The sequence below is a fragment of the Perissodus microlepis genome, chromosome 16 (assembly GCF_051167445.1).
Source record: "Perissodus microlepis isolate ML-2025 ecotype Zambia chromosome 16, ASM5116744v1, whole genome shotgun sequence".
Taxonomy (NCBI): domain Eukaryota; kingdom Metazoa; phylum Chordata; class Actinopteri; order Cichliformes; family Cichlidae; genus Perissodus; species Perissodus microlepis.
Window position 1 is genome coordinate 17152799 of NC_140476.1, and position 27588 is coordinate 17180386.

A 27588-nucleotide genomic window follows, 5' to 3' on the forward strand; every position below is an offset into this window, starting at 1 on the left:
CTCTCTGCTTTTACAAGCGCAAGGCAAACAGCTGGAGGACCATGAGACACGGATAAAGGAAGCGGAGGCCCGGATGTCGGTTTTGGAGGATGTCGGTTTTGCGCTGGATAAGCTCCGGTCACTGGAGAAGCGGGTAAAGGAGCTAGCGGATCGCGCTAATGATTTGGAAAATAGAGGGAAAAGGAAAAATATTTGTATTATTGGTGTCCCGGGGGGGCGCAGAAGGTAGCGACCCTATTAGTTTTTTCGAGTGCTGGATGCCTGAGCTTAATATCAAAACAAAAGCTGGTCGACTTAAAGTGGAAAGAGCGCACCGCACAGCAGCGCAAGTCCGTCCTCAGAGAGCACGTCCTGCGCTGATGAGACTGCACAACTATCAAGACAAACAGCGGATTATGAATGCAGCATGGGCAATGAGCAGGGACAACAAGCCCTTGAAGCACGGGAACGCCACAGTGATGATTTTCCAGGATTATTCGGCCACGGTTGTACATAAACGGAAAAAGTTTTGATGAGATAAAGAAGCGCCTTAGATCCATTGGCACTGACTATAGGCAGATTTACCCTGCTCTGCTGAAGGTGACCCACCGTGGATCCACTAAGATCTTCAGAGATATGGCTGAGGTGGAAGGCTTCATCGAGTCGTTGGACTTAGACCCTGTGGCTGACGGCAAGTGAGAGTTGGCCTCCATTCGTCGTCCAACTCGATCGTGGATTTGTTTTACTCCACACCTCAAGTAGCTGCCTATGGTTGACTGTTCCTATATATTTCTCAGTTTATTCTTCCTCGTTTTCAGACGCTACATAGTTAACAGTGCCACTATCACTATCTTTCGCTATGAGGTCGACTACAGGGTGGGCCATTTATATGGATACACCGTGATAAAATGGGAATGGTTGGTGATATTAAAGTCCTGTTTGTGGCACATTAGTATATGTGAGGGGGCAAACTCCTTAAGATGGGAGGTGACCATGGTGGCCATTTAGAAGTCGGCCATCCTGGATACAACTTTTGTTTTTTCAATAGGAAGAGGGCCATGTGACACATCAAACTTATTGGTAATGTCACAAGAAAAACAATGGTGTTCTTGGTTTCAATGTAACGTTATTCTTTCATGAGTTATTTACAAGTTTCTCTTTGTTCACAGCCATTGACATGTCGAAGAGGTTAACACGTGAGGAGCGGATCGAAATTGTGTTGATGTCTGGTGAACGCAGTAACCGGGTCATTGCAGCAGATTTCAATGCAAGACACCCTACGAGACCACCCATCTCCCATGCTACAGTTAGCAAACTGTTTGCTAAGTTTCGTGAAACTGGTTCAGTGTTGGATTTGCCAAAATGTGGACGCAAGAAAACTGTCACTAATGAAGAAACATCAGTGGCTGTCCTAGCTTCATTCAGCAAGAGCCCACAGCGTAGCACTCGCCGCATGTCACTGGAGAGTGGCATTAGTCAAACATCCCTTCGGCAGATATTAGCTGCTCACAAACGGCACCCTTACAAACTCCAGCTACTGCAGCATCTCAACGAGGATGACCCAGATCGGCGCACAGAATTTGCAGAATGGGCGAAACAAAAATTGGAACAGGACCCTCAGTTCACGCAGAAGATTTTGTTCAGTGATGAGGCAAACTTTTATGTGAATGTTGACGTTAACAAACAAAACCACCGCTATTGGTCTGACACTAACCCACATCCCTCCAAGGGATCCCTCCAAGACTGTTGGAACAACAAAAGTGATGGTTTGGTGTGGTACATGGGGTACAATGATAGTGGGTCCATTCTTCATCAATGGAAACCTCAAGGCCACTGGATATTTGAAATTGCTACATGATGATGTGTTTCCCTCTTTAGGCACTGAAGCTGGCACGTTCCCTGAGTTTTTCCAGCAAGATGGTGCACCACCACATTATGGGTGCCAGGTCCGAGCATTCCTAGATGAACAGTGTCCTGGAAAGTGGATTGGTTATTGTGGGCCAGTTGAATGGCCCCAAAGGTCTCCCGATCTGACCCCCTTAGACTTTTATCTTTGGGGTCATCTGAAGGCAATTGTCTGTGGTGTGAAGATACGAGATGTGCAGCACCTGAAACTACGGATACTGGATGCCTGTGCTGGCAAGAGTGGGAGAGGAGGGTTGCATTGACAATCCAACACAATGGGCAGCACATTGAACACATTTTATAAGTGGTCAGAAACTTGTAAATAACTCATGAAAGAATAAAGTTACGTTGAAACCAAGCACACCATTGTTTTTCTTGTTTTTCCTATGGAACATGCTAAACTTGCGCAGTGGGGATTTGGGCAGGTCTTTTTTTCATCCTTTACATCAAGGAGCAGGGGTACAGCTATATTAATTAGGAAAAATCTGCCATTTTCACTTCTTGATGGTATAAAGGATACCGATAGTGGAAGGTGTTTTATACGGAGAGGAAATTGCCATTATGAATATTTACTGTCCCCCTAGTCACCCAGGAGACTTTTTGATTACAGCCTTTACAAAATTGGTGAACTTAAATGTTAGAAACTCATTCACTGGAGGGGACTTTAACTGTCATTTAAACCCAACTAGCACTATTGGTAATATAGTCATATCAGACCATGCGGCGGTTTTCATTCATTGCAACCTCAGGAATGTGGCTCCCTGGGATAGACATTGGCACTTTACCCTTCTATCCTGTATAATCTTGGATTCACAGGTTACCTCACAGAGGAACTTGGACAGTTTTTGTCAATTAAGACACCCTCCACGGATAGCCCGTCTTTACTCTGGGAGACACTAAAGGCCTACTCAAGAGGTCTCATTATTTCATATACTAAAGGTAAGAAGTGTAGACAAGCAGAGCAGAGGAAGGTTTTGGAATCCAAGCTAAAACACACAGAAGGAGATTATCTTAAAAAACCTTCTAAGGGTAAACTCAAAGAAATTTATGCTGTTTGTTCGGCATTAGACTGTCTATTGACAAAAGACGCAGAGACTAAAATTAGATTTGCTAGGCAAAGGTTATATGAACATGGTGGCAAACCTGGGATATACTTAGTATACCTGACTAAGAAGAAATCAGACTCTCAGAATATCACTTCAAGCAAAGATGTGCTGGGTTTTATAAAGAATTCAGAGAAATTTTAGCTGGCCCGCTGTTGAACATGTACAATGACTCCTTTAAAAAGGGTCTCTTGCCCAATTCTCTTTTAGGGAAGCCAATATATCCCTTATACTTAAAAAGGGTAAGCTACCTGAAGATTGTGCCTCCTACAGGCCAATCTCTTTGTTGAATGTGGATCTGAAAATCCTCTCCAAGATATCCCATCACGAGTGATGGGAGAAGGGAGCGGGAGATCGACAGATGGATTGGTGCAGCGGCTGCAGTGATGCGGACGCTGTACAGTCTGTTGTGGTGAAGAGAGAGCTGAGCGTAAAAGTGACGATCTCAATTTACCGGTCAATCTATGTCCCTACCCTCACCTATGGTCACGAGCTGTGGGTAGTGACCGAAAGAACGAGATCGCGAATACAGGCGGTGGAAATGGGTTTCCCCTGATGGGTGGCCGGCCTCTCCCTTAGAGATAGGGTGAGAAGTTTGGCCATTCGGGAGGGGCTCAGAGTAGAGCCGCTGCTCCTCCACATCGAAAAGAGCCAGCTGAGGTTGGACATCTGACAAGGATGCCACCTGGGCGCCTCCTGGGTGAGGTGTTCCGGGCATGTCCCACTGGGACGAGGCCCCGGGGCAGACCCAGGACACACTGGAGAGATTATATCTCTCGGCCGGCCTGGGAACGCCTTGGTGTTCCCCCGGATAAGCTGGAGGAGGTGGCTGGGGAGAGGGAGGTCTGGGCTTCTCTGCTTGGGCTACTGCCCCTGCGACCCGGCCCCGGATAAGCGGAAGGAATGGATGGATGGATGGCATGTTACTTATTAGCAGTGATGGGAATAACGGTGTTACAAGTAACGGCATTACTAACGGCGTTACTTTTTTCAGTAACGAGTAATCTAACTACTTACTATTCCTATCGTTGCAACGCCGTTACCGTTACACAGCTTTTTAGAATTGCATTTTGTTAACTTTTGTCTGTTTTTGTTTTATACCTTGTGAAGCAATTTGTGATCTTTTATCTAGAAATGTGCTATATAAATAAAATTTTACTTACTTTACTTACTTACTAACAAGAAAATGCAGTGCGGTCGCGTTACTATTTTTCAACTATTTTTCCTCAATAGTTTCGTCACGTTTACTTACTAACGACAGCGCTAGCAAGCACTCTCTGCTTATGACCAAAAAAATTTAAAAACAAAACAAAAACAGCCCGTTTGTGTTGGTGGAAAAATGCACCATGCCGACCAATTAAAAAAAATGATATGGCAACATGACATTTGGTTGTTTAGGAAGAGGGGGAAGCTTTAGGCGTGACGGCGAGAGAGAGAGAGAGAGAGACATCAGAAAAAGAGAGAGAGCGAGTTTTGAGATGTGAGAGATTTGTGACGTTTAGCGTGTTTGGAGTGTGTAGTTAATGTGTTGTCTTGTGTAGTTAGTGTGTAGTGTTGTGGATAGTTTTGTGTTGTGTGTCAGAACAATGAGGCGACTGCTGAATGAAAACAGGAGGAGTGATACGCCTGCTGCTGTCAGACCTACAGGTATCAGGCTGTGATGTTCTCCTTTACAATGGACAGAAATAATTTTTTTGGAGTGGCACAAATAATGTGTGTGGCATCTTATTGAATGCAGAACAGCTGATTGTTCTGTAAATAGTTTGAAATGGTTATTTTTAAAAAAGGGGTAAAAGGTAAATGGCTGCAAATACCTTTGTTGTTTGCAAAACTTGTACATATGATTTTAAAATTGACAATTTATATTTGCATTTAAAGTTATGAAATATGATTCAATAAACATGTTTGTGGTTGTTACAGTAAAAAATATAACCTTTTTTACTCGGATTTCATGTTTTTTGTCTGATTTTAGATCAATTGAGTTAATACAGTATGTCAAAATGAAAACATAACTGTAAATTCAGACACGTGAGGCTGTGCTGAAAAGAATGATACCAAACAAGGCAAAGTAAATCGTTTTTAAAGGTGAAATGTAGGGAAAATCAAAAGTATAGTTAAAAATGGCCAATTATACCCTGGACCCCAGATGGTTAAAAATTTTTTTTTTTAAAGTAACGCAATAGTTACTTTTCAAGTAATTAATTACTTTTAGAATCTTGTAACTCAGTTACTAACTCAGTTACTTTTCTGAAGAAGTAACTAGTAACTATAATTAATTACTTTTTCAAAGTAACTTGCCCAACACTGCTTATTAGGGACAAGAAGTTTCATAAAATATGGGACCTATTTATGGCATATGCCGGTTTGGATATTTCTGCTATTTTCTCACGGGCCCTGGTATAATACAAGCATGTCGCTGCTATTTTACATATGAGTATTGCTAATTGTATCTCACAATCAAAGTGTCTGGATTTTCTTTTTATTTATTTGTATCCTTGAGCCGGGTTGTTTGTTTTGTTTTGTTTTGTCTGTTTTGTTTTGTTGTATTTTTTTGTTTTGTTTAATGTTGGCGTTATTGTAAAGTTTAAAACTTAATAAATACATGGAAGAAAATAACATTTCAAACTGATCTCTACTGCTTTGCTAAATAAACAACACAGATGTTACTTAAATTAAAAGAAGCTAGAGGCCCTCCCAAACCAAGCCAGACATGCTTTTGTGATATGAGCTAGTAGCTATAGTGGTGTTTAGTGGTATTGGTGATTGCTGAGATGCTACTGGCTCTGCTGCTGCTGCTGCTGTTGCTGGACTTGGTGGTCCTTGAATTTGTATCTATCACTAGTCTCGGAGGGAGCCCAGGACACAAGGCTCTTTCGTGTTGGTATTACGGAATCACGGAGCTGGTTTTCAGGGTATTTCGTTGGGCTGTCAGGTTACAAATCAAGAAATTTACATTTACTATTATTGGCAGTAGATTGATGTGGGCAAATTTCTGAAAAAGAAAAGGTGCAGAACAATAATTTCACCTTGAGCGGCACCTTCTCTTCCTGCAAAGATACTGTAAATAAGGCCCCCAGAAACAAGTAAGGTAGAGCCTCCTCAGCCAATGACGACACCTACTCCTATTTCAAACCTGCCAGTAAATACAAGAATATTTCAAGTGTAATTCTCCCTCATAGGAAAAAACAATGATCTAAATGTGAGTCATCAAGAACGCAGACTTATCATATATATATATATATGCTACATACTTCTGTTCCATGTAGTTTGGATCTTCAAATTCAGCTCTTATTTTGTTTCCATAGTAGGAGAAAGCAATCACAGAACACATCCCTGAAACAATACTCAGACATTTATTTAAATATTAAACAGTGCAGTATATCACAATGTGACTCAGTTCACCCAAATTTTTGTCTTGCCTCCTATAAGGTAGTTCATCCCTCTGGCAAAGGTTACTCTTGCATTAGCAAGCTCGGACCCTTATGCACTTCATTCCAACTAAGACCAAAATTGATTTGAAGAAAGACAGGATAATATAGATGATGATAAGAGCCCGGCACATGTGACAGAGTACTAATAAATCTAAGCTCCTAAACAGTGTCCCAGAACTGTCTGCGCTTAACCCCCTCATTAGCTACTGAATTCAGGCAGAAAAACACACCCAAACACAGGCAAACACGAGAGGACACACTTGGTTATATCAAAACATGTTTAACCTTTTACTGTCTGCCATGTGTTTTGTAAAGATCACCTTGGTCATTGTGTTTGTTGTTGGTGCCCAGGCTTCTGATGGAATGGCAGGAGAAGGCTCATTACGTACTTAGATGGTAAATGATTATTATGATACAAAACTGTGATTTTAATTGATTGGTGATATTCACTAAGTAACTGGGAAATGAAAAATACTTTATTTTATTATGTATATGTATAAGTTAACTTTTTCTTATGATATATATTTCAGGGTCGCAGGGGGGCTGGAGCCTATCTCAGCTGCCTCGCGACACTGAATTAGATAAGCGGAAGAAAATGTATGTATGTATATATCTTTCAGTAACAGTATTTGGTTGTCTGAGATTAATGTGAATAAGAAATCAGACCTCTTTGCACGATATCCAAAGAGTCATCAGTGTAAATACCCTACACAGTACTATGCTGTGAGAATAGGTTCCAGGATGCCAGACCTTCATGCCACCCTCACAGAGTCTGACAGTTTGGTCAGGAACATGGATAAGTAGCTCACTGGAGGTCACATTGTAGAGTTCTGGCAATGTTCCTCCTGTTTCTCCTCAAACGAAAGAGCAAATGTCGGTCCTGCAGCTGGGTTGACACCTGTTTCCCTGTCGAGCCTTCTACATGTAATGACCAATCTCTGGGTATATCCTCCACGTGCTCGAGACTTTGCTGGCAAACACAACAAATATTGTAGTACCAATTATTGATGTGCAGTCATCAAGAAGCTAGACATTTGTGCAAGCTACAGTCTCATGCCACCAGCAGTCATGAGGACAACAACAAAAGTTGAGAAAATCAGTCAGGAGGGATAAGTAGAGAGTGGCAGTCATTGTTGCAAAGATTGTAATTTGTAAGTTTTTCTCAAAATTGTAAAGATTTTTTTGAATATCAGTTATGAGTTTATAAAATCACACTGGACATCAGTATCCCCGCGGAACACACAATATCTTCTATTAGGATGTTGTGAGCTACTTTATATATGTGTTGTTGCTTGGTTGATAATTCTTGAACTAATGTTGCATAACTTTCTGGTCTGTTTGGCAAGAGAGTGACGGGTGAAAGTGAAACAGCCAGACAGCACAGAAGATAAGATCATATACAGGCACATAAAGAACAGATGTCAGAGGATTCCTCGACACAGACGCAAGATCAGAAATAGAGTGGTCCGGTGTTTAGCACTCTCACCTCATAGCAGAAAAAGCTTCTGGTTTCAATCCTGGCTGGGACCTTTCTGTGTGGTGTTTGCATATTTGACCAGCTCCAGTACCTGATGTGCGTTTTCTCCAGATACTCCAGCTTCCTCCCACAGTCTAAAGACATGAATGTCAGGCTAATTGGTGATGCAAAGCTGGCTGTGAATGTGAGGTAGATAAAGTGCTTGGAGTGTAGAGAATAAAGCTTTTCACTCACTATGTGTTTATGTGCTACTTTGCATTTAATGATTAGTTATTATTGATCTCTGGCTCTCTTCCATGGTGTGTTTTTTGTTCTGTCTCCTGCCCCTCACCCCTACAAAATGGCGACAGATGGCTGCCCCTACCTGAGCCTGGTTCTGCTGGAGGTTTCTTCCTGTTAAAAGGGAGTTTTTCCTTTCCACTGTTGCCAAGAACTTGCTCATTGGGGGTTATCTGATTGTTGGGAATATATCTGTATTATTGTAGGATCGTTACCTGAAAATATTAAGCACCTTAAGGCAACTATTGTTATGATTTGGGGCTACATAAATAAAACTGAATTGAAAGTGCTGTATGAATGTATGGTAAAAGTGTGACCTTTAATTAAAGTCACTTTGAGTTTGTCAGTAACATTAGAAAGTGCCACATAAATGCAAGTATATTACATGACGCTGTTGGTGCTTCTGCTTTGCATGCGCAAGCACAAATGCTAATGCTAATGTTAATATAGCAATCAAAAAATTCAAATCCATTTATTCTTAGCTAACTGAGATTACCTGAACTGAGATTAAAACAGAGATTTAGGGTTTAGGCCTAGGGGTCATAAGATTGTAAAGTCACCTGAGCTGCCATTTTAATAAGTGTGGGAAACACTTGCATGTCACCTTCAGATTCATATATTTTGTCGGGATCCTGGGTCTCCTGACCCAGCGTTTTTAGTTCTTTGTGATTTTTGTATTTTGTGCTCGTGTGATTTATTCTATGGTTTCTAGTTTTGATCCCTTGCCCTTCATGTTTCTCTGTGCCCCCTCTGTTCTGTGTAAGTCTGTGTTTCTTGGTCTGTGTCTTTGCATGTTTCAAGTTTCTTGTGTTTTCTGTCACTCTGTATTGTGAATTATGTTCTCATGGTTGGTCTTTTGTTACTCCCTCGAGTCTAGTTTCTTGTGTTCCATGCTTAGTATTTCCCTCTGTGTATTTTGGTTCTTAGAGTCCTCTGCTTTATGGTTTATGTCTCTGTGTTTCTTAGTTGCTGTCTCCACCGTGTCAAGTTCGCATCTCTGTGTTATACTTCCTGTCTTACTTGCCCTCCGTGCCCTCCTTCTGTGTCTCATTCCCCTCATTACTTCCCAGTGTATTTAAACCCTGTGTTTCTCTGAGTCAGTGTCACGTCGTCCCTCATGCTGTGTGGATCTCCCTGTGTCTCCCTGTGAGTTTAGTTTGTGATTTTCCAGTTTAGTTTAGTTTGCTTTTGTATGCTTTTTCCCTGCCAGCAAATAAAGCTGAGTTCTTTGTGTTTAAACCTCGTGCCTGAGTGCCTGCATTTTGGGTCCAACTCCTGTCTGCCACACAGCGTCTCTTGACATATTTAAATTGTTATAGCTGTTGTGTTTTCATGTCTTAGATAAAACAGGGCATAAGAACTGAGTAATGTAAAACCTAAAAAGCACACTCCACCTGCTGTCTTAAAAAAGGATTAATCATCCATTTATTAATATCAGATAGGCTATTCGTGCATTATAAATAGGTGTGTAGTTCAGCTGTTGTAAATCCTTATTATGAAGGAATTTTTGACCCAGACCATACTGTGAAGGTATAGAATATGAACAGTATGTGAAGTTCAATACATTATTCGCTCGTAGCAAAGACAGACAAAAAGTAGCCTCTCGTTAAACAAAATTGCCAACTCATTACTCTCTATTGTTTTATTGTCTTTAAGAATAAAGATAATTTCTATATAAACTGCTTCAAAAAATGTACAAACTGTTTGATTAAAAAAAGTAACCAGAAGGAAAAAGTGGTGTGTTCGATACTCAAAATTCCCTGGGGAGGTACCCCTCAAAACCCCAGTTTAATGTGTTCTCCTCAATATGCAAACAAAACACCACCATTCATACGCAAATGTGCACTTTACATTTCTGTTATGCTTTATTGATTTTAAATGATGCACCTTGATGCAGATGCAGGGAAAACACAATGTTGTTTCATGATAGTGGAAAAATGAATGTAGTAAATATGTCATGTCCTGTCATGTCACAGTTGAAAACTTAAACAGCTCTCAGAAGTAGCTTGAAGCTGTGTTGCCATCAATAAAAAAAAATTCCATTGTTTCAGGATGCCCGTATTATTATTAGTAACACTTTTGGTTTCATAATCACGAAAGTGTTGTAAAGACAAATACTTGATTTGACATTTAATGACTCTCAAAGTAAAAACACACATTCTTTGTGAAAGAAAAACAAAAATAATTCTGTGTAGGTTAGTCACACATATGAATAAGTGACCGATGTCTTGGTGACACTGTTGATCTCTGAGATGCTACTGGCTCTGCTGCTGCTGATCGTCCTTGGTTTTTTACTCCTACTAATCTCTGTGGAAGCCAAAGACACAACGCTTTTTTGTGTTGGAACAAATGTGTAGGCATCTTGGAACTGATGCGTAGCGTACCTCTTTGAGCTGTCAAGGTACAATTCCGAAAATGAATTCATGACTCTTATTGTGTATTGCAGACTGAGGTTGGCTAATTATAAAAACAACAACAAACAAACAAATGACACAGAAGCGGTATTTTACCTTGAGTGACACCCTTCTCTTCCTGCAAAGATACTGTAAATAAGTCCTCCAACAATAAGTAAGGTAGAGCCTCCCCAGCCAATGAAGACACCAACTCCTATTTCAAACCTGCCAGTAAATACAAGAATATTTCAAGTGCAATTCTCCCTCATAGGAAAAAACAATGATCTAAATGTGAGTCATCAAGAACACAGACTTATCATATATATATATATGCTACATACTTCTGTTCCATGTAGTTTGGATCTTCAAATTCAGCTCTTATTTTGTTTCCATAGTAGGAGTAAGCGATCATAGAACACATCCCTGAAACAATACTCACACAATTACTTAAATATTAAACAGTGCAATATGTAACAATGTGACTCAGTTCAACCAAATTTCTGTCTTGCCTCCTATAAGGTAGTTCATCCCTCCGGCAAAGGTTACTCTTGCATTGGCAAGCTCGGACCCTCCGATCTTAGTGCACTTCATTCCAACTAAGACCAAAATTGATCCGAAGAAACACAGGATAATACAGATGATGATAAGAGCCCGGCACATGTGAATGTCCCCTGTCCACAAGCAGAAAAAAAGCGGTTAAAGGCACTAAGTTCACTGGGTTTTTATCATTAATTTACGCTATTCTGAGAGACGGTTTGCTTACAGTTCAGTGCCAGCATGGAGGGAATTCCCTTGCAGTCAGATACTCCAGTTGAATCAGATATGCAGTCCTTCCACAGGTTGGAGTAGTAGTTTGATGTTGCCAGGACCACGTTGCTGACTTCAGACCAGGTCCAGATATCTGTTGGCATTGTAGAGCAGACCAGAATCCATCCACACACACATACTACAAAGCAGCCTATCTCCATGTACATCACCATGGTCCTATAACCCATTATTGCTTCAGATTTCAGCACCAAGACAGACTACTAACAAATCTAAGCTCCTTAACACAAACCACAGTGCATTTTTTCCAGAACTGTCTTCTTTGAACTCCCTTCTCACGTGCTGAATAGAGGAGGGCATGAAGTGGCACCGCCCCCCTAAAGAAGTCACTTAGATACGTGACAAAACATTTCTCTATTTGAAACGCTACTTGAGAAGGAACAGTATAAATAATAAATAAATAATAAGCCTTCTAGGATTTCATTACCTGAATTATTAGTGATGCACCAATGAATCCATACTATTCACATACTTAACCTTTTAATGTTAATACACATCTACTGATATATTATTATTATTATTATTATTATTATTATTATTATTATTATTATTATTATTATTATTATTATTATTATTATATTAATAAAACTTATCAGCAGTATAAAGTTCACTAAAATCATCTCCAGCTGCAAAATACAAGTAATATACACACTAATTAATTAACAGCTATGATTGCTGTTGTTTATATAGTCAAAGAATAAGGAGTCAAAATAAGTTTTCTCATTCAGAGAACATTTATTTAAGCCATTCAAAATAAAGTTTAAAATCTTGTACAGTGCCACTTTTCATCTGTTGACCTCTGTATAAATACACAGGTTTGCACATGACCATGAACATTGTGGCCATTGTTTTCCATGCATGTTATAAGCCCTCTATCTTTCATCTGTTTTTTTTTTTTTTCAATTCTCCAAGTCCCCTTTATACACACTTAAACACAGACACACAACTACAAGAGAACACCATAACATGTTATGCCTCAGACTGCACCTGTTTGTTTTGGAAAGATCATTTCCGTCAGCGTGGCTGTTGTTGATACTCAGTCTCCCGACGAGAATAGTTTTAGTTTTGTGCCCCATTAAGTTCTTACTTTACACATAAAACAAGGAGAAGACTTATCATTTCTTTGGATGAAATGCATAATAATTGCACTAATATCTTTATAAAGGTGTGATTTTGCCAATAAAATATTGGACATCTTTATCAAAGGTTTAAACTGAGCATGTAGTGGTGATCAAAGTGATATTGATATATTAATTGATATATACATCAGTTCATCGTCATAGGTGTTTCAGTGAGATTCTTAATGACAGAAAATGCTTTTGGTTAAATCACAGCAATTATAACATAAGTGTAAACACAAGACTATGACAACTACTGGTACAAACACAAGACTAAGACTGCACATCTGTTTTATTCACGAGGTGAATATGACTGAGTATGAGGCGATCTAAAGGAAACAAAACATGACAAAAAGTTACTTTCCCCCTATCTACAAGTTTAACTATTGCAGTGTCTGTTTGAGTTAAAACAGACCAACTAGACAAATGCATCTCTGTCTGAGGGTTTCGTTGGTATTGCCTGAGAGAGCTTTGAAAGTTGGGCGCTTGATCGTCCTGAGCCCATATAGTTAGACCCATACAGCTTGGAGGGTTTGTAGTATCCGGAATAAATGGTTCTTCCTCTGGATGGAGGCGCCATGTACGTGTGAGCATCACAGGCTTGTACTACTCTGCTGTAAAATTCAAAACATTGATGATGTTAATTATGTGATGTAGTGGTAGTAGAGACAAGAAAAGGGATTAAAGTGGAATAATTTAGGTACCTTTTTCTGCGGATTACTTTATACACTGTCACAGCATAAAGAACAGCCCCGACTAGGATGAAAAAGCCTCCTGCCAATCCTAGAAAAACTGGAGATCCTAATTCATATCTGGAAGAAGTGAAAGGACAAGGAGAAAATCATGCTATCATTTAAATAATATAAGTTACTGCAAAATTTATAGCAGATATGTCTATAATTTGAAAAGATTTTATGTAAAATGGTGTATGGAGTGGAAAAAGCAGTACCGCAAAACTCCTGATGCGACCTTTCGAGCAAAAGCTGTCCTGGCAATTCTGTTGATGTATAAGCAGTAGGCAGCAATGTCTGACATACCTGCGTGAAGAGGTTTCGGTGAACAGAGGAAAAAAAATGATGGCAAAACATTTACAGAGAGAAGCACGGCGTATGTTCAAAGCTTACCACCAACAAAATGAAGCACTGCTCCTGTAAAGAGCACTTTGTCCTTGGTTTTGTCAGATCCACCGATGTAAGTGCACTCCATCCCGACAAAGCAGCACACTACAGCAAAGAATCCAATAGTTAACCCGCACATTAGCAATCCTCTCACTGCCTGCACGTAATCTGTTCAAATCAAAAAGAGTTCAGAAAGGAGAAAATGAGAAAAAATAATAAACAACAAGGGGTTGATATGAGAATCAAATCAGACCAGTATAAATAAAACAGCTATAAAAACAGCTATGCAGTGCAGAGATTGTGATCTACAACGGTTTCTGCAATGTTTTCTCAGATTTGTAAAGATTCAATCAGCAGATGCTTGGTGATGCTTGGATGACATAATGCTGCACCCAGTTTTTTTATTTCATTGAATCTGGGAGTCAATAAAAATATGAATAAATCCCTCTTTTGGATATGGTTGAAGAATATTGTACAAAAGATGATCTCTTTTAAGTAAGTATTCTTTAGCAGTCTTCATGAAGTCCAGAATATTTGAAGATTGAATTTATAGACGCAATAAGAATATTTTTAAACCCATCAGGGTACATTATATATTTTGTTGAATCCATCCAACCATCCATTTTCTTCTGCCTATCTGATACATGGTCATGGGGAGACCATGACCTTCAATCAACTGACTTAAGGAATATGGAAACACCTTAATTTGGGTGTATGTAAAAGATTCAAAAGTTTTGGTGCTCAGTATTAAAATATAGTGTTAAGTCTTAAGGTCTGTATTTTAGGCATTTATCCAGATGACTGTAATTTAGCTCATACAGAGAGGAAGATGGTTGACCTTTACTTACTCCAGGCCAAACGGTGTAGTGCAGTATGCTGGAAGAATTGTTGGTGGCCCCTCTTTCAACCAATGGTTAAACAATGTAACATCAAGTTTAGTTCTTGAGAAACTGACCTGTGTATTTAGGAAAAGATCTTCAGAATTTTTTGACATTTGGAAGATGTTTCTGGAGCTATTAAAAAATGGGGAAGTTGAGAAGGTGGAGAGAGAGTAAGGTAATGGAAAATATGTAACTAAATTTGGGAATGTATACCGTAACCTGATCTGTTTTTATTTTATTATTTTGTTCTTGGTTGTTGTTTTATTTGTTTGTTGGTCTTTTGTTTGTTTCAGTTTGGTTGCTTTTTTTGGGGGGGGGGGGGGGGGGCTATTTCTTTTTTTGAGTGTCTTGTGTTCTTATTGCTTTCTTACTGCCATATGTTCAAGAAATTTAAAGTGTTTGATATTTATGAATACAAAATCCAATAAATATATGTTTACAAAAAAAATTGGGTGTAGGTAAACTTTTATGAACAGCTGCCACTGTTGCCAGAATTGGCGGTTTAACAAAATCAGAGCCAAGTCATAAAGTGAGCTCGCTGAGAAAGCTCTTTTCTCTATTTTTTATATATTCAAAGTTAGCATTAGCAAATAAAGGTTAAGTATATTAAAGCAAGTCTGAAGGGTATTTTATAGACGTTTCTATAAATTCCCAAATATCTGACCTTTTTCAGCTCAAATGAGTTATAGTATCACTTTTAGGAACTGGTGCAAAGTCAACACAACTTTTAAATTGGATCCAGAACAACAGCATGCTCTACTTGTTAATCAATAGCATTGCAAAACTAGGCTATACTATTCAAAGTGACAGATTAACAGACAGAATTATAGTCAGGAGTACAATTATTTGAAGAATGAGACTTAAAAAAATTACTAATGACTGATCACCTGACTGCATGTATATAATCTATATAAAAATTATTGGTGAGGCAAATGCAACATACAAGCAACATTCCAGAGCACTGGGTATTCTCTACAGTTGGTCACAGCCGCAGAATCTGTGTAACAGTCGCTCCACAGGTTGGACCAGTACCAGGCCACTTTGATGATGTACGAGCCTCCTTGCCCTCCGAGTTTGGTAATCCTCCAATAGTCCATTGCCATGGTGCAGAGCACAAACAGCCATCCCAACGATGAAATCAAGAAGCCAGATATTTGGATCAGACGTTTTCTCATTGTGGAAATCAAGAAGCCTGCTAATGCAGGTTTAATGGATTGTGCTGACCTTAGAAGAAGAAAATCTATTGACGTCTACTCTGGCTCACTAACTGTTCTACTGCTCTAGATTCAAGTAAAATGTGGCCTGGGTGTCCATTTAACTACGTCATAAGTGTCATGTGTTGATGAGGGCTCTGTACCACTTCATGCTGTGTTTACTGTAAACTTTTTGGATCATACCTTCTCCTTTAGATATTTCAAACGACTGTATTGATTATTGCTGTAGCAATATTTAGATGTACTTAAAAGACTTCATCATGTTTGCACCTTGCTCGTTTCTCTAGCATATTAGCACATAATTTGAATAGGAAAGGGAAGATGACAGTAAGAGAAAACAACAGAATAGCTCATAATAATACTCTGTTGACCTGAGGTAATCACTTAAAAAAAACAAAAAAACAAAAAAACCCCACAGACACAGAATTTGCTGCAACTTAGTTGTATTTACTTTAACATGTTTTAACTAAACAGAGCTATGTGCTAAGGAACCAAGAATGCTCATAATTCACTAAACCAGCGGTCCCCAACCCCAGGGCCTTGGACCGGTACCGGTCCGTGAGTCGCTTGGTACCGGGCCGCGAGAGTTGAGGCTCAGGTGTGAAATGTATGGTTTTCAGGGTTTTTATCGGTTTTCAGCGTTATTTTGTTATCGTTTTGATCGTTAACTCGGTTTTCCTGGGTCTTTTCACGTGTGTTATGAATAAATCTTCTTTTTTTCGGTACCGGTACTAGTTTTATTTTGTTGTATTTATCCGCGACACATTAAAGGCCGGTCCGTGAAAATATTTTCGGGCATAAACCGGTCCGTGGTGCAAAAAAGGTTGGAGACCGCTGCACTAATCATTTCATCATGTTTTTTTACCCTCTACAAGTTTGTACATTACACAAGATAAATGGGTGTCTGTCATCATTTTAATTGCGGTCATTACAGATTAATGACAGACATGCAGAAGCTACATACAGCTAAAGACATAACCAACAAAACCAATTTTGTACATAAATAGAACGTGCTCATCGCCATAAAAAAGCTCCAAAAATAGAAAATGATGCAAGCATTTGATTAGAAATCTCTGTTGTGGGCCAAATGTTTTTGATTTATTGATCCCCCCCAAGTCCAGAGAGTAAACTGTATCATAAAAAAAAAGAAAAAAAGATCCAGCTTCAAAAAACATGTGAGGATTTGACACTGATTTCCTGGTGAGATATGAATCAATATCAGTACATTCAGCTGTTGTTTGACCAACACCACAAAGTCACATAGACTGTGCTATAATTAACAATTAATATATCTTCTAGTACCCACCCGTGGCTTTAACCAAAAGTGTATTCACATTTGTCACACATAAACATTCTTATCAAAGTGCTGGATCCTGGAGGAGGTGCTGTTGTCTGGAGTTAGCCTCTGATTTACAGACTTCGCCTGCCCTTTTGGGTAGGAGGAGATACGAGAATGTGAGGCAGCGCCTCTGTAGATATAGTTTACCTCTCTTTTGCTGTGAAGAAAAAGACATAGCTTCATTTTTACATGCCAAAAACCAATATAATTCAACAAACAGTGGCCTGTAAAATGTGCTCATGCGTAAGTCTTACTTAGCTCACACTAACCTACTGGTAAAAGAACCTGCAATTGAGAAGCATAACATGGTGCCCCCGAGAATACAGAGGACAGATCCACCCCAGCCAATAAAGAGAGCAGCTCCAAGTTCATACCTAGAGACAAACAGTAATACTTAATGTTAATGTTTATTAATAAGTCAAGCCACATTAAAAGACTCTGTAGGGCAAACATGCTCCTTACTTTTGCGCGATAAACATTGGATCAAAAAATTCTGATGTTATCTGGTGCGCATAGATGGAGCAGGATGAGAGTGAGCACAGGCCTGAGTAAAAAGGGAAATGTTAATTATCTTAAACTGCTGAATGTGCTCTTGCTCAAATGGTTCGTCTATACTTACCACTAAGAATGAAATGGACACCAGCAAAACAGGCAATCCTCGCTTTGTTTTTGTCAGATCCTCCAATTTTTGTGCACTTCATTCCCACAAGGGCAAATATAGAGCCGAAAAAGCCCAGAATGACGGCGGAAATCATGAGTGCCCTGCAAGCTATGAGGTAACCTACAGGCATAAAACAAAAATCTTACTACTTAAATACAACCACAGGAGTCTTTTTGCACTATGCTTCTTTTTTGTGGTCTGGACCACAAGGTCAATGAGCTACTGACCTCGTGGCCAACTTAACACATAAAGTAAGAAAAACTATTTGTCATGAGTAACCTTAAGTGGTTTCTGCTACTTTGTGTAGTGTGTCTGCTTCTTTGGGTGAAAAAAATGCCATTGAAATGTAATTTCGAGGCAAACATTAGCTTGGAAGCTAACCACTGAAACTAGTCAGCCGTGAACAAAACTCCCTGAGGTTCCCAATAAATCTTCTTTATTGTTTTCAGGTTCTGAGAACTAAGGCTAAACATTGACATATTAGACGGTAAATGAGTTGGAGACTGGCTTTAGGGTTTGAATTATTCCGATGTAGCAATAAGCTTCAACGTGAATTTTCAAAAAATGATTTAAAGATAAAAAGAGCAGAGGTTTAACCACATTAAGGAAAATGAGAAAGGATCAATAAAAACACAGAAAATTAGGTTAAAAGAGCATTTGAAAAGTCTTAAGATGCTATCATATACTATGGTATTAATAAGCATACTAACATATATATATATACACACACTAACAATAAATAAACAGAAGTTGAGACCTATGGTTTAAATTAATCCAGCATACTAGTAAAATCCAAGATAAATGATACGTGTATAATAAGAACAGAAGCTGACCATCCAGTGCCAGCATCGAGATAAATTCTTTGCAGTTGGATACTCCTGTTGAATCAGTCACACAGGTCTTCCAAAGATTTGACCAGAAGGAAGCTGTGGTAATGACTGATCCATCATCTGAAGACACCTTCCAGTAGTCAGTCGGCAAGGTAGAAGACTCCAGTATCCACCCAGCGGTAGAGAAAAAAAAGGCAACAATCTCCTGAAACATGCTGCTCATAATGCTGAGGAGAATCCTCCACTTTACTGTGGCTGGCAGTTAAATTGATGGGACCTGAAATGCTTCCCCGAGACTTGTTGAAAATGTAGCTAGGCTCTCGGCACAAGTAGGTTCAATGGATAGGCTGTGATTACAGTTAATGTGTTGTGAACTGTTATATTGGGAAGGGAGGAGTTTGGCCTTAAACTTCAACAGGTGGCCAGTGGTCCTTTATAGTGTTTTCCACCCACGGTACACGTCACTGTGACTCGCAGTCCTGCTGTTGGTGACTGAGAGTCCTGAAAAGTTGAACTGCGATGATCTCACAAAAGGGTTTAAAATTAAGCTAAGCACACCTCCTCAAGCACAGTTTCTAGGTAGCTGCAGGTATGTGTGTGTTTTATGCAGACTGCAGTAGACACGAGGGGCACTATTTAAATAGTTTTATTAATAACTAAATTTATTGACGATATAGTAAAAAAAAATGTACATATTTAGAGCAGGATTGTTTGCGCAGAGTCGGGCAGGGCAGGTGTATAAGTTATTATTGATCTCTGGCTCTCTTCCACAGCATGTCTTTTGTCCTGTCTTCCTCCCTTCACCCCAACTAGTCACGGCAGATGGCCGCCCCTCCCTGAGCCTGGTTCTGCTGGAGGTTTCTTCTTGTTAAAAGGGAGTTTTTCCTTCCCACTGTCGCCAAAGTGCTTGCTCATAGCGGGTCATATGATTGTTGGGTTTTTCTCTGTATGTATTATTTCAGGGTCTACCTTACAATATAAAGTACCTTGACCCACATAGCAAAATTGGTATGGCCCGGATCTGGCACACACAATGTGCTTACACATGGCCCACATACCGCAAAGAATGACGGCTCTTTGGTGGCCCAGATCTGGTTTACCAGAAGTGGCCCAAACATGAGCCAGCACAAGGCCAGTTGCAGACACACTGCTGGCCCAGAACAGTTTCAGCTCTGGCCCCAGATGTCAGCCTAATGTGTACCTTAATCCAGCCAAGTAATAACAACATGTGCCGGAACACAATAGTGCAAAAGTAACATGACGAAACTCAATGAATGGACTGATTCTTATATAGCACTTTCCTACTCTCTCAGATTACTCAAAGTACTCTATACAACATGCTCATTCATCCAATCACACACTTTCTCTAAACTGAGCGCTTCCTAACTACATCCATACACATTCACACTCTTGACATGGAGACTGGAGGATCCAGGGATCAAACCACTAACCTTCCGATTAGTAGGTGACCTGCTCTACCTCCTGAGCTACAGCCACCCAGTGGTAAACGTGAGCAAACTCTCACTAGGTTTTGGATAAAGTGTACACTTACAAACCTGTCAAACCTGCATTTGAAACGTTGGTTACCACAGCAGTATAGTATTGCAACATGGCATTTGGGTCTTCGAACTAAAATAGGAAAATAGGAACATAAATAGTGCCATCATTGCCAGAACTGGCCCACATCTGGTTGACATACACCCTTCCATGATACCAGCCAGTCAGAAGTGCCAGCTTGATGCCAGATCTGGGGAAGACCTGTTTTCTATGAGCCTGGGCCACATAAACCAAACCTTAAGCGGGCCAGATGTGGCATGCCATCACATAAACAGTGCCATCTGCGCCAGGCCTGGCCCATATCTGGATGACATACCACTTACCATGCCAGAAGTCAGCCAGCAGTGCCGACTTGACACCAGATCCAGGCCAGACCTGTCTGCTATGTGGGAAGGTGACTGTTGTTGTGATTTGGAGCTGTATAAATAAAATTTAATTCACTGAACAAATACAAACAAACATTTTAAAAGATACCTTATATTTTTCACCTTGCACTGGGAAGTCACGATCAGTAGGCAACAGTTACCACCACTTCCTTATGCACTTAAAATAGCCGCATTTAGATAACTTATTAACAGCATGCCATTCTCTCTGATGTCTTACCTCAGACGAATGTCCCTTGAGTCAACAGAAATGTGTTTATAGGAGATAAACAAAAGGGCGATCAGGGTGTCTTTGACAAAGGCCAACTGAATTCAGTATGTGAATTACAGCTCCACCTGGTGGCTGTACACTAGTATCTCCCACCTTCATATGGAGGGACCTTGTCAACTAGTTGTTTAGATTTGCATTGCAAACAAGTAAAAATGACTTTGCCGAAATTTTAATGATAAACAGGATTTACAGAATTTACATAAAGGCTTACCTGAGAATCTATTTAATATAGTTATCATACAAATTGTTCAACACAACTCTCAGATACTCATGAGACATTCTTAAAGTAGGTGCCTTGGACATGCAAAATTAAAAATGTAACTCTTTGGAGTTTTTTTTCCACACCCATCCTTTCTGGGATTATTTTTGTCGATATTTTGTAGAATGTGGAAAAATAAATATGAAACTGGTAATACTGATAATATGTGGCAAACAAACAAACAAAAAAAGATTAAACATAATTAATTTTGGTATGTTATAGACATAACTTAAATGCATTTTCTTTGAATTTTTTTTTGTTTCTTTCCATTGTGAGATCTGAGGGTAAGTAAAGCATTTTAGTTATTTTAATTTATTTTAGTATTTTATGCTTATTTTAGACCTATGCTGTCGTTTTCTGTCTTTCTCGCCTGTTAGTGCTTACATGTCTTGGGTTATTTCCCCTGTACCTGGACCCCAGAGACACCCAGTTTGACATTTCCTACAAAGAGGTTACACATTTACACATTTTTTTTTTCTGTTTTTTCTGTTATCAAACTGTTCTCCCACTAGGAGCTCAGTCTGAGTGTTTTTTTTTCTCCTCCTCTTACCTCATGTTATGTATTTTCGTTGTTTTTTTCCTATCAGCCTACCTTTCTGACATGTCTCCCCAATGTGATGTTTGTGTAAAGTTGGTCAGAAGGTTCCTTTGTAAGTGCGCATGCGCCATTAGCGTGCTGCCTGCTGTAACCCTAATTTCCTTTGGGATTAATAAAGTATTCTGATTCTGATTCTGAATCTGATTCTGATTCTGATTCTGATTCTGATTTGCCACAATCGGTCTCTTACATGCAAATTGTCAATTGAATTAACTGTTTGATTGCTTTGTATTTAGGGCCCATTTTAATGGAAATCAATCAACTGTACTTGTCGCTTGTCGTGTTACATAATCTACTGTGACAGATACTGAATGCATGCTTCCATGAAAAAGAAAACAATAAAAAGTGCATATCTTACAAAATTCCATTAAAAAAATTACTTCAAATACATTTTTGAATTTCACCTTTTAAAGAATTTTGAAGACTTTGCTGATAGATTTGCCAATAGACAAAAAGTGACACATTTGTTTCACTTAGTCACCACACATCAAGAATATTTAAAGAATCAATTCCGCAGTATCCACACTGTACCTTACCATAAATTTATAGCTCAAAAAGATTATCAACATAATGCATGTGTTATTTAACCATAAACATAGATGTTCTGGCTGTTTGGGAAATATAAGATTTCTGATCTAACCTTCTAGCTGTAAGATAGTATGATGTGGTCTGCAGTGCAGAGATCCAATGGCATTTCCAGCACAGTTGTTCCACAGACCCTGGAGCACCCACGTTGCTGTGATGACAGAGGAAGCCCGGCTTGTGGCCCTCCATTCATTGGACACTGTGGCACCGATAGTGGCTCCTAACCCAGCCACACCACCGAGGAATGCCAAAATCTGCAAGCCTGACATTTGTTGGGTTAAGGTATGTTAGCAGTCTTTTAGTAGCCTCAAGAAAGAAGAAATAAAAATCCTTTCAGGCTAGCAAATTACACCGTGGACATGTGTTTCACTGAGATAATTAACAGACAAAACATCTTGCCTGCACACACATCCAGAGCTGAGGGGTGGACGCAGGTGTCTGAGAGTGAAAGAGTAAAGGAAGTGGGCAGTTAAGCATTACATTTTGAAAGGGACTCTGAGAAAATCTCACTTAGTTTGTCCAGGTTTTCATCTAAAAATACTGTCAAGTAACACATTAACATAAAAAATAATAAAAGAGTAATCAGTAATCCTAAAAAAATGAGAGTCAAAGTGACAAAGTCCAGTCCTTGTTCATCTGTTTCTGTTTAGCAACTGAATGTCTAATGATTTGCAAGCTCATTTTAACATATATGTTGTTTGTCATGTCTCCTGTTTTCACTCAAGAGAAATCTGTCAGACTTATCTAAAACAGAAAAAAGAAGAAAAAAACTGATATGTGTTCATTCCAATACTAAATCAACCTATTGACTAATAGTTCAGGCATAAAGCCACTCCTGCCAAGTCATGTTGACATAAGAGTCAGATTAAAGCTTCCCTCTGGAAATGAGATGAGCCAATAATAACAACAGTCAGCCCTAAACTGTGCCCAGTGTTGCCCTTTTATCAGCTGTTACAAGTCCCACCTTCATTGCATGAGCAGTGTAAATGACTACTGAAACTATCTGATAGAAGTATGCAGATACCTACTATAATTAAAATGCATATTATCAACAAATGCTCTTAAAAAATATAAAATTTAAAAAATTATCTGTTTTTACTGCATGTTTCAGCTGCTAAAGTTGGAGCAGGTTTTGCTTACTTTATATGCAGTTAGAAAGTAGTATTTTGTAGCTTGTCACATGTCAAAAATGTGTAATGTGCATTTTAGAAAACTTATCTTAGAAATGATTGAAAGATATATTACTCCAACCTATTATGTGAAAACAGAACAGAGGTTCACAACAGAATTGTGAATCTAAAAAGTTGCTGCAGCCGTTGAATAACTATAAGTATGTTGTGTGTACTCGATTGCTTAAAAAATGTATTAAAGTTGACATACAATACTCAAATAAACGTGTACTACTTAGTTATTCCTCCCAGTGTTTTCCGTTATTGACCATTTAATTGAATGCACTGTAGATTCATAAAGAAGAGTCATCATGCACAATGGGTGCATGATCTCCACTACTGAGCGATACATTATACTATTTACTACAAGGTACAACATGACACCATCCCCTCTTGGGATCTGCAACAGACAGCAAAGAAAAATGTTTCTCATATGGAGCCTTGTAATGGACTCTTGTATCGGCCAATCTGCATACAGTGGGCGGGCCACGCAGCGTCCGCGCTCATCGCAGCCAAACCGGCTGACAGCCACCTGGGATAATCCCGTGCTGGACGTCGGTAGGTGTAGTATTGACAGTACTCGGAGTCTACCCCAGCTGCTCAGCTGCTCAGTCAGTGTTTCCACTTCTCATTGTTTATCGACAACCCCTCTGCCACACAGCAGGCAGAGACTGTCTCCAGGTTGCTTTTTCTGTTTGGGCCATGGAACCTCTGCGGAAGGAGGCGAAAGATAATCCTTCGGCTTCAGCTAATCTTCTCTCCAAGATTTTCTTCTGGTAAGAAAACCGGCCTCACGCTGACAGCTTTCTGTGACATTAACTGAGTGAAGAGCTCTCCTGTCTGACAGTTTGTGACCACCCAATGAGGCCCGTCCATGGTTATTCAAGGTCCATCCCTTGAATAAACCACACTGTTACCGAGTGAAGTTTGTTAGGTGGTGTTGAAAATAAGAGTTGTTCTAAAGTAAAGTGCGAGTAAAGAGTAAAGTTGAAATATCAGTGATGCAATGACAAGTAATGTGTAATAATGGAAAATTAGCATTATTTTTTAATTAACCCATTTTATTTACATTATATATGTACTATATACATGCAGCTATTTAAACTAGGACAATATGTGTGTATTAAAAAGCATAAATGTGGTGTGGTTAAAAAAAGTACTGTATTTACTTATGACTTTAAAATGTAAACAAAATAAAACAAAATTATGCCTAAAAAAGTTGCTTCTGTTTACTTTTCCTTTAGTTGGCTAAATCCCTTGTTCAGAATTGGATACAGAAGGAACCTGCAAGAGGATGACATGTACAAAGTTCTCCCGGAGGATGCATCTGATCGACTTGGAGAGGAACTACAGAGGTGGTTTAAATTTATTATGTCTGATTGTACTCCAGGTTTTTGTTTGGTGCTTCTTATAGAATCAATCTACCAGTTTTCCCTCATTGTAATAAAGGCACCCTTTTTTTAACAGTGATTCCACTGAAAGTCAAGCTATACAAAGTACTAACTGAACAGTCTCACGTGCTAATAAATTCAAACACTGATTCAGACAACGGTTCCGACTTTTCAGCAACTCCTGCTTTCATATCAGGTCGAGTATTACAGCACAGAACCAGGGTCATGAACAGAACTCGCATTCACATTTGCCATCATTGTTGGTTTATTCTCCGGTACTGTATCCTGTGACATTTTATTAGATAGCACAAAAGGCCGTTCTATCATGCTTGTCTTCTCTGAGCAACTCTTCATGGAGTGGGTTTTACAAACACTGCCGTTCCAGCTTTTGTGGCCTGCCAGTGTCAACTAGGCCCTTGTGACCTCTTTACCTTGACTGACCCACTTCCCTGCTGGTGTTCACTTCCATTTCAGAGCTTTTGAAGAGGACAGACACAAACCACCTTTGGGCCTTTCTTGCTGCCAGCATCAGTGATTGTGGAAATGGCAGTGAAAATGTCAGCTTAAAACTGTAGAAACATCCAGCTTATGGTAACACTCACTACAAATTTTTTTCTGCGCAAATGTCAGCATTTGGCATTCAGGACCTTGTTCACTTCCAGTACTCTGAACTACTATATATTGAAGCTAGAGCTGCACACTCATGGGAAGTAACAGTTGTATTGAAATGACTCCCTTCTCCACTGCTAAAATCCCTGTGTGTGTGGAGAGGCTGCCCCCTTTGACGAAGTTTGGCATCAAAAGTGTGCCTGGAGATGGGCCCATCTATATTTAGATGGTAGTTCTGAGGGCATAAAAGTTATGGTTGACAGCACTCTTTTGTATGCCGCAGTATGATACATAAAATAAAACAACTGAGCAGGTGTTCCTCAGAAGACCAAGAATGTCAGTACAGGATCAGACTGTGTTTGAAAAACAGTCTGCAAACAGTGTTTTATAAAGTTGCAGTGCAGAAATCAATCTGTAAATCTGAGAGTTAAGCGGTGCAGAATCCATAAGCACTGGTCTGCAGAGATGAGGAATAAAGGGATATGGTTAAATATTCTTGACAGAGGGTATGTCTGCTGTTGCCCAAAACAAATGCACTGACCTAAACGTTTTACCTTGCATTCAGGGGATCTGGGATTTTCCTGGCTTGGTTTACTTACCTGCAGAGGGAAGGGTAAATTAGTGCAAAGTTAATCTAAGTGACCGTCTTAGGCAATCCTGATGGGAATGGTCTTTTCCACAATGAGTATCCATAGTGCTCAAAGGATCAGTGAATAATTTGATGAGTATAAAAAACATTCAGAGTCAACAGATCTCAACTCAGTTAAACTTATTTTAAAATGTGAAACTTTCTCTTTAGCATGTATTTTAGAAGAATGATGTTTCATCCCTTCATTAGCATCTTACAAACATCTAATAATGTCAAGGCTTTTCTGAAGACAGTGATTTTTACAATCAAGTATTTGGCTAAAGAGCAGCATGGGTAAGGAGCTTGGTCTCATGTGGGAGATGGAGAAGTAGTGCTATCTATATATAGGTGGGCTCACCTCCAAGCACAATGTCAACCTTAATGCCAAACACTCTCACAGGGGGCAGTCCCTCCCATAAATCGGTGATGTCCAATTAAAGAGGTGCCAGGAAGTGGCAGGGACCTTCATGAGTCTCTGGTTGGCTTTTACGCAGCTGGGTATTCTGCTATTGGAAAAGAGTACACCTTTGTCTGGTGCATATAGCATTTTAGAGTACTAGCAGAAAGTTGAATGGTGAATTCTTCTCTTTACTACAAACTCCGATGTGGCATTGATGTCAAGGATGGCCTGATGACCGGCCTGGAATTAAGCATTGAGAGCAAAGTCTTAGTATGTAACAATAAGGGGTGTTACAGTAACCACTCTAATAGAAGCACAGAGTAAGAATGACCAGAAGGTGGTTTTTGTCTAGCTTCTTGACAAAATTTGAAATTAAAGTAAACATAAGCAGGGAAGTGGGGCAGACAAGTTAAGGAGGTCATAAGAACCTTATTGGCAGGTCACCAAGGCAACATTCACATTGGTTGTGAAATAGTGAATTGTTGAACTCTGTTGGAATTGTTTGGAGAGGATAAGAATAACTGAACAGTTTTTTGTGCAATGTTAAATACATTTTGAGAGGGCCGAGGTTGATGGTGGATAAAGCCGCAGCTGGATTCATGAACTTGCTTTTTACCTTTGTTTATATCTCAGGTTGATATGATAGGATGTAATCGTGTAAAATCCAGACAGCTATGCAGTGTCTATCATTGTGTTTAGAAAACTGTATGCCACATACTGTTCATATTGTGTAGCATTGTATTTATTGTTAATATTATGTATCAGCAGTAGTGATAATAGCGATAATAGTGATCCATACCTGGTTAGTTAGTATGCGCAATATAAATTAACAATTATAATCCTTCACTCTTCTCTTAAAATACACTAAGTAGAAATTGATTTTCTTCTTTCCTGGGGAATCACCAGCAGTGCTTTATTACTGGCTTTGAAAATCTTCCTATCAGGAGTATTAATTGGTTTTCTTTCTATTTTCTGACACATTTCAAAGGTACTGGAATCAAGAAATTCAACAGGCCGCAAACGATTTACGGCCGCCTAAACTTACCAAGGCCCTCATTGAGTGCTATTGGAAATCATACTTGCTCATTGGATCGTACATCTTTATAGAGGTATATCAAAGTAACAGTGAAAGTGCACAGTAAGAAGTGAGAAGCTTTAAAATGTAAAATACACTGACATTTCTGT

The 27588-nt window shown here is 39.4% G+C and overlaps 4 protein-coding genes and 1 pseudogene across 5 annotated transcripts in view; 1 reads left to right on the forward strand and 4 right to left on the reverse strand.

Moving 5' to 3' along the window:
* Positions 1-5715: 5715 nt before the first annotated feature.
* Positions 5716-7649, reverse strand: LOC146370671 (claudin-7-like; annotated as a pseudogene).
* A 1980-nt stretch (positions 7650-9629) lies between these two features.
* LOC146370672 (claudin-10-like) lies at positions 9630-11634 on the reverse strand. The gene is made up of 5 exons (XM_084908563.1): positions 11331-11634; positions 11077-11238; positions 10909-10990; positions 10685-10792; positions 9630-10567 (listed from the first exon to the last, which is right to left on the reverse strand). The coding sequence occupies exons 1-5, from the start codon at positions 11560-11562 to the stop codon at positions 10375-10377; spliced, it is 777 nt and encodes a 258-aa protein (XP_084764689.1). The 5' UTR covers positions 11563-11634; the 3' UTR covers positions 9630-10374.
* Positions 11635-12123: 489 nt separating this feature from the next.
* cldn10l2 (claudin 10-like 2) lies at positions 12124-15767 on the reverse strand. The gene is made up of 5 exons (XM_084908562.1): positions 15453-15767; positions 13635-13796; positions 13460-13547; positions 13215-13322; positions 12124-13124 (listed from the first exon to the last, which is right to left on the reverse strand). Exons 1-5 carry the CDS (start codon positions 15682-15684, stop codon positions 12929-12931), a joined length of 786 nt encoding a protein of 261 aa, XP_084764688.1. The 5' UTR covers positions 15685-15767; the 3' UTR covers positions 12124-12928.
* Positions 15768-17062: 1295 nt separating this feature from the next.
* On the reverse strand, positions 17063-22475 carry LOC146370674 (claudin-10-like). Of its 2 annotated transcripts, none has more exons than XM_084908566.1 (5): positions 22262-22475; positions 17682-17843; positions 17525-17606; positions 17326-17436; positions 17063-17213 (listed from the first exon to the last, which is right to left on the reverse strand). In XM_084908566.1, the coding sequence occupies exons 1-5, from the start codon at positions 22473-22475 to the stop codon at positions 17063-17065; spliced, it is 720 nt and encodes a 239-aa protein (XP_084764692.1). The 2 variants fall into 2 exon arrangements, with proteins under 2 accessions (XP_084764692.1, XP_084764691.1); XM_084908565.1 differs by lacking the exon at positions 22262-22475 and adding an exon at positions 18557-18776 and having other exon boundaries at positions 17063-17219; positions 17332-17436.
* Positions 22476-23902: 1427 nt separating this feature from the next.
* The window catches only part of LOC146370675 (ATP-binding cassette sub-family C member 4-like), a 35730-nt gene continuing 32044 nt past the window's right edge, over positions 23903-27588 (forward strand). The window contains exons 1-3 of the mRNA XM_084908261.1: positions 23903-24151; positions 24620-24730; positions 27392-27512. Of these exons, the coding sequence (XP_084764387.1) occupies positions 24078-24151; positions 24620-24730; positions 27392-27512 (306 nt within the window). The 5' untranslated portion in view covers positions 23903-24077. The remainder of the gene's footprint in view (positions 24152-24619; positions 24731-27391; positions 27513-27588) is intronic.